The sequence below is a fragment of the Labeo rohita genome, chromosome 1, assembly GCF_022985175.1.
Source record: "Labeo rohita strain BAU-BD-2019 chromosome 1, IGBB_LRoh.1.0, whole genome shotgun sequence".
In the NCBI taxonomy this organism is placed as follows: Eukaryota; Metazoa; Chordata; class Actinopteri; order Cypriniformes; family Cyprinidae; genus Labeo; species Labeo rohita.
The window spans coordinates 34676454-34683741 of record NC_066869.1 but is presented as its reverse complement, the minus strand read 5'-3'; the positions used below and the strand labels follow the sequence as shown (position 1 = coordinate 34683741).

General features: G+C 34.3%; 1 protein-coding gene across 1 annotated transcript; it reads right to left on the bottom strand.

Annotated features, from left to right (window-relative positions):
- Positions 1 to 1850: 1850 nt before the first annotated feature.
- Positions 1851 to 7082, bottom strand: qdprb.1 (quinoid dihydropteridine reductase b, tandem duplicate 1). The gene is made up of 7 exons (XM_051121399.1): positions 6945 to 7082; positions 6631 to 6723; positions 6402 to 6498; positions 3569 to 3709; positions 3076 to 3184; positions 2909 to 2992; positions 1851 to 2809 (listed from the first exon to the last, which is right to left on the bottom strand). Exons 1-7 carry the CDS (start codon positions 7035 to 7037, stop codon positions 2707 to 2709), a joined length of 720 nt encoding a protein of 239 aa, XP_050977356.1. The 5' UTR covers positions 7038 to 7082; the 3' UTR covers positions 1851 to 2706.
- Positions 7083 to 7288: the final 206 nt, after the last annotated feature.

The window sequence follows — 7288 nt, the reverse complement described above, 5'->3', positions numbered from 1 at the left end:
TCTGATTTTTTTTTTTTTTTTTTTTTTTTTTGTGGTAATAAAAATAGACCTAAGCAAACAATAACCTTTAAAATATCTTAAAATGCATATATAATCGCAATGAGGCAATAATAATATCTTTTATTTTCCGTAAGAGTGGGCATGGCCATTTGTAAATTTTATGGATGTGGCTTCCAGTCTCATCCATTTCTAGCTATTTTTAGCTGTACAAAACAGCTAAACAATTAGTGTGTCTTACCATATTATTTACTTAATGTATTATCTTAATTATGAGCACACTGGTTTATAGAGCAAACTGTTTCACTGTTCACTGCACACTGTTATTCTTTTATTTATCTATAGAGGTTAATGAACCAGAAGTCTCACCCATAGGCTTACTTCTGCATTGAGGGAAAAGGTGGATAATTAAAGCATTAAAAGCAAGTACTCTTATGGTTTTATTAAACAAAACATACATACACACTTTATTATAACAAGAACTAATGTACATTATGCATTATAAGAAATGACTGCAGAAGGCGCCACTTCACTTCATAGCTCGATCTAATCCTTCTTTTCGACCAAACAACCAAACATTTAATTCGCATGTCCACGTAATCTTTAATAGTTGGCCATTTCATTATGACAGAAATGCTGCAGCCAGTCAACACGGGCAAACTGCAGTCCAGGATTTTTTTAAAGGAGAACTCCACCTCCAGAACAACAATTTACAAATAATTTACTCACCCCTTGTCATCCAAAATGTTCATGTCTTTCTGTCTTCAGTCGTAAAGAAATTATGGTTTTTGAGGAAAGCATTTCAGGATTTTTCTCCATATAATGGACTTCATTGGTGCCCCGATTTTGAACTTCCAAAAGTTCAAATGCAGCTTCAAAGGGCTCTAAATGATCCCAGCCGAGGAAGAAGCGAAACGATCTGTCATTTTTTTCGAAAAATAAAAATACTTTTTAAGCACAAAAGCTTGTGTAGCACAGGCTCTGGGGTGCGCATCCACGATGTTACGAATTAGTAATGTAAATTATTTGTGAATTGTTGTTCTGGAAGTGGAGTTCTCCTTTAAAATCGTGTATCCGAATTGAATCGAGGAATCATGACAGCCCTACTATAAAGTTATTATTGTTACTTTCTGAAACTTAATAGCCCTCATTAATACATAATAAATTAACTAATGTCACTGAACATTTAAATGTTACCATGTTTAAAAAGATTGATAATAAATTAATAAACTACAAATAAAAGGGTAAATTATTTTTGTATTGCAAATGCATGTTAACTGCATTTACCCTTGACTAGCACTCTTGTGCTGGCCTGTCTCTGATTTGTGACACCAAATATGAATATGCATATTCAAATCACATGAATACCATTTGAGAGTTAAAGCAGAGGTGATTTTTACTGAATAACGTACATTTAAATCTTTTCTTGACATGATGACTTGGAGTAATGAGCAAATCATATTCAGTGCTTTTATTTTAATTTTATTTACTTTACATTCATTTTACATACTTTTATAGTACCTTGTGCATTTTGTCATTTTTAAGTCATTTTTTTCATTCAAAGAACAGACCAACATGAAAATTTTGTAAAATCTCCTTTTGTGCTCCGTAAAATACAGTGATGTGGGTTTGAAACAACATGGTAGTGTGTAAATGATAGACTTTTCCATTTTTTGACACCAATTAGGACATGTCTTGACTTTCCAGGCGGCAAACAGCACTTCTCCACACTCATCTGGATGTTCAGTATAGATTTACAAAGAAAGGCGCACCCTAAATTCAAAGACCACAATAAATTCTTTCCTGAAATAGCATTTTCAAGTGACATGATACATTATTCAAGGCAACGAGAAGACGGCATCTCTGAACATCTCATTTGTGTCATGGTTTCACCCTAGACAACATTTGTGACATGATTTTATCTCAATCATAACTATTAGATATGAGAGAATGTTTTGAAAATGTCAAAATAAAAAAAAAGTTATCAATTATTGTCTTCCATTGCCATTTAAAAATTCTATTTCATAATTTCTGCAAAATGAACTCATTGAGTTTAATGGATAATTGAATTTTTTTACCATCGAGTGCATCCCTTTTCTAGTAGCTAGTAGCTCAGAAACCCATTATCATTTTTCCATTTCATCTAAATTACTCAAAATTAAACACTCATTTCATGAACCATTTATTCTTGTACCTTGTTATAATAAAAGCCAGTTTATAAAGGGAAGAAGGCAATACTTCAGTACCTCTAATTGAATAACTGAGAAGAAGAAGAAAAAAAAAAATGCATTACTTCATAAAAGCACTTTTTCAATGCTGACTCACTATTCTAGACTTCTCCTATCATAATCACTTTTTTGACTGTAAGCACCCAAAGGAGAACCTGTAATTAAATTAATCATCAGCGCCCCCCTATGGTGAGAAGCAGACTGTGACTGTAACAAGGATATTTGACAGAGAAAAAAAGAAGCTAAATTAATCAAAATAAAAGTTTCATTGCTATTTTTGCCATCCCATTTACAAAACATTATCTTTGACATTTTTATGCAATCATCCTATTTTTAATAGCTACAACTTTAATAGTTTCAGTATTTTGATGTTTACATGCAAACAAAAGGGCAATAGGATAAAAAAAGTATCATTAATGCAGAGACAGCAGTGGATTATTGGCTTAGTCAGAAGGATTTTGATTACCATACATCATATGATTCATGACACTGGTGTAGCCTCAGTTTTACCGTCTACAGTAACCAGCTGCATCAGAGTACCTGAAGGAGGTCTATTCTCTCCTGTCGTCCACATATAGAAGAGCCTAGAATACAGAAAACACATCATAGTTTGATCATACACACACAACCTACGCAACCACCTAACACACACACTACAAATGTTCCCTAACACACAAACTTACTCTGTTATGCACTCTAGTGGTGTCCAGGAACTGACATCACCATCTGGCATAAACTTTCTGTTCATGGGTGTATCCAAAGTCACTCTAAAAGTAGTAATTATTAGTTGTCATTAAAAACAAAAAGACATGCATGAATGAAAACAAGCTATTATATTGTTCTTCCTTACGGAAGTATAGCAACTGCTGCAGATCCTGGAGGAAGACCACTATTTGGCCCACTCAGACTCTGACACAGCTGATGGACTGCTGCCTTTGCCATACCATAACCAATGCATCCTACAATGACAATTACAGAGAACGTATTTATACATATGCTGGTGTGTATGAGACACACGCATACATCTATTTATGAAGAATTCAGATGCAAAACCAGCTAAAAGCCATCTCAGTCAAAAATGAGATAATGATACTGAGTGAATGCTCCTGACACATAGTATACATCCATCAAATACTTTTACTTCAAACTCGGCAAATTCCAGCCTCAGCCCAATCAGAAGTACCAGTACTTACATAGAAACCTATACAAAGTAGCCAGAAAGAAATGCTCATTTAAAAAAAATACATCAGATGAATTTAGAGGCTTTTGCATCTGAACTCCTCATATGCAGTTTTCTATTACAGATGTTCTAAATGTCAAGTAGTAAATATAGGTATACATACCTGCTGTTGGACCCAGTGCTGCTTTAGCCCCCGCCAGTGTGAGCAGCCCCCCCTCTCTCAGGTGTTTGGTTGCTAGGTGACTGCAAATCGTGGAGGTCCACACACTCTGCTTCCACATCAGATCAGCATTCTTATACAGAGCTGAGGCACAGAGAATATATTTATACAAAGTATAAAGTAATATAATAAAACAATTAAAAATATTCACTTTTAGGACAGAATTAGACTTTAGAGATTAGCGCCCCTTGTGATAGTATTGAGAATGCAAAACATTTCAGAAAGCAATGACAAAAAAAGTAAACTTGCACAGACAGAATGTGAATGCATTTGCATGGAGTATAATTCATGCAAAAATAAATAAATAAAAAAAATCCTGATTTGAGATTCAGCATGTCAGATCAGTGGTTCTCAGCCAGGGGGCCTCAGAAAACTTCCAAAGTGCATGACTTAATATTATTTAAATGTAAATATATTAGAATTACTATATTAATTTTTAACAATATTGTTAATAGATTTAAAGGAGAACTCCACTTCCAGAACAACAATTCACAAATAATGTACTCACCCCTTGTCATCCAAGATGTTCATGTCTTTCTGTCTTCAGTCGTAAAGAAATTATGGTTTTTGAGGAAAGCATTTCAGGATTTTTCTCCATATAATGGACTTCACTGGTGCCCCGATTTTGAACTTCCAAAATGTAGTTTAAATGCAGCTTCAAAGGGCTCTAAACAATCCCAGCCGAGGAAGAATGGTTTTTATCTTTTTTTTCCGGAAAATACATTTTTTTTAATACTTTTTAAGCACCAAAGCTCGTGTAGCACAGGCTCTGGGATGCGCGTCCATGATGCTACCTACTATTGAATCAACGTTGAAAGGTCATGCGGAATGTAGGCAGAACTACAGACCCAGTGTTTACAAAGCGAACGTGCAAAGACTAAGAAAGTGCAAGTAAGTTTGTAAATGCTGTTTACAAACAAAAACAACGATGTCCTCCTCTTAAGTTGTAGGAGAAAATAAGATGGAGTTTTTCGCCATACTCAGTACACAGATGATGAACTTACACGTGATTCGTAGTACTGATGGAAAGTTCGGATAATTTTACCGACTCGGAATTTTGAGTCGAATCTTTCATTTTAGCAAAATATAATTAAAATGTTACGTGTTACTTCCCTAACCCTTCCATCTACTGCTTAAACAAACGTTGATCACACTACAAACAAGACAAAACTATAATGCTATAAGAAACAGAAAAGATTAATTCATTGTTTACCTGGGTCTTTAGTCTATGATTAGCTCACCTCACCTCTTATCTGACAAGTTTTCGGGTTTGAGTCGTTTGTTCATCATGTGACAGCCCCATAAGATGAACGAACAACTCAAAAAACCTGAAGACTCGAAACAGGTGAACTAATTCCAGTACAGAACCTAATAGGATGTTGCGCATGCACGACTGAACAAATCACTCCCTGAGACGACTCGTTCTTCCTGAGTCACATTAAAGATTCGTTCAAAATGAAAGAATTGTTCAAGAACGACCCATTACTAATTCGTAGCATCGTGAATGTGCATCCCAGAGCCTGTGCCACACGAGCTTTTGTGTTTAAAAATGATTTTAAAAAATTATTTTTTCAAAAAATGACCAATCGTTTCGCTAGATAAGACCCTTCTTCCTCAGCTGGGATCGTTTAGAGCCCTTTGAAGCTGCATTTAAATTGCATTTTGAAAGTTCAAAATTGGGGCACCAATGAAGTCCATTATATGGGGAAAAATCCTGAAATGCTTTATTCAAAAAAACATAACTTCTTTACGACTGAAGACAGAAAGACATGAACATCTTGGATGACAAGGGGGTGAGTAAATTATTTGTAAATTGTTGTTCTGGAAGTGGAGTTCTCCTTTAAATACATGCTAACTTGGCATGCTATATCATGCTAGCATACACTGCCGTTCAAAAAGTTTAGGATCAGTAAGACTTGTAATGTTTTTTAAAGAAGACTCTTATGCTCATCAAGGCTGCATTTGTTTGTTCAAAAATACAGGAAAAAAAAACATGAGTATTCCGTTATCATAAATGTTATTAAAATATAAAATAATGTTTTCCGTTTTAATATATTTTAAAATATAATTTATTCCTGTGATGCACTGCTGAATTTTCATCAGCCAATCCTCCTGTCTTATGTATCACATGATCCTTCAGAAAACATTCTAATATGCTGATTTATTATCAATACTATTTGTGATGCTTCATATTTTTTTGGAACCTGTGATATTTTTTCAGGATTTTTTTTAAGAATAAAAAGTTCAAAAGAACAGCATTTACTCAAAATATTTTTTTTTCTAACAATATAAGCCTTTGCTATCACTTTTTATTAATTTAACAAATCTTTGCTGAGTATTTATTTCATAGAAATAATAAATATTTACCGACACAAACTTCTGAACAATAGTGTATATTGTTAGAAATTCATTGTTCTATTTTAAATAAATGCTGTTCTTTTTAACTTTTTATACATCAAAGAATTCTGAAAAAACAAACACAGGTTCCAAAAAAATATTAAGCAGCACACCTGTTTCCAGCACTGATAATAAATCAGCATATTATAATGATTTCTGAAGGATCATGTGACGCTGAAGACTGGAGTAATGATGCTGAAAATTCAGCTTTGATCACAGATGTTCACAAACTGTGCACATCCCAAACTTTTAAGTGGTAGTGTATATTTAAATCTATTTTATATGCTCAATATATGTTACTATTTTAAAATGTTAAAAAAACACAATCACTATTCAAATGTGTGGCTTATGTGTGTGCATATATTATGTATGCACTAACTTTTGGCCTTGGCGCTGCCCCCTGCCCAACCTCCAGCCACACACAAGATGGCATCAACCTTATCTTCACCTAACAGCTCACCAACATCAGCTGTCACCTAAATACAAAAGAAAGACAGAGATGTAACATGCTTGAAGACAACACTTGAAATTAAGAATAATGTGCATGTAAATATTTCAGACAATATTTGTCAATTTTAGGCAATTAAAAGAATGGTAGTACTCCCTACCTGGCTGGCTTGCTCGGTGAAGGATTCAGTCATCTTCACTGTAACACTGGCATTGGCATTTTCATTGGCATTGAGATCTATAGAGGCCACCCACTGTAAATTACAAAACACAACTGGAATTAAATTATCCACTGTACTGACATATGACAGGCCACAAATGTACATTCAAGGATAAATGAATAACTGGCAACTGTGACAAATGAATTAATATTTAACAACATTATCACTAAAATTCATGAAGCATGTCTGATGGCACACTAATGAGCAATTTATTTTCAATTACATAAGCTGTCTTATGGGTTGAGAAAACTTACCCAGTTTTTAGCTCTGAAGTACTGCACACATGCAGACCCTAGAGCACCTTTGCCACCGTAAACAATCACTTTATGGGCTTCTGTAGCTGCCATGCTAGTTCTTTCTTGAGAAGCACATGAAACTGTTATGCAAAGAAATCTCCACATGCGCCTCCTACTGGTAACGATGAGAGGCGCAAACAGATATTAAATGGTTTCGGATTTCATAGCCTTTTAACATGTTTGTATGAATCTAATATTATTTTTTTTAAACTATTTTTTTTTCCAAGTGTACAGTTGGAAAATATTTGACTAAAACCAGTAAATTTGCATTTCATACGGCGCAAGAGACATAACAATATTTT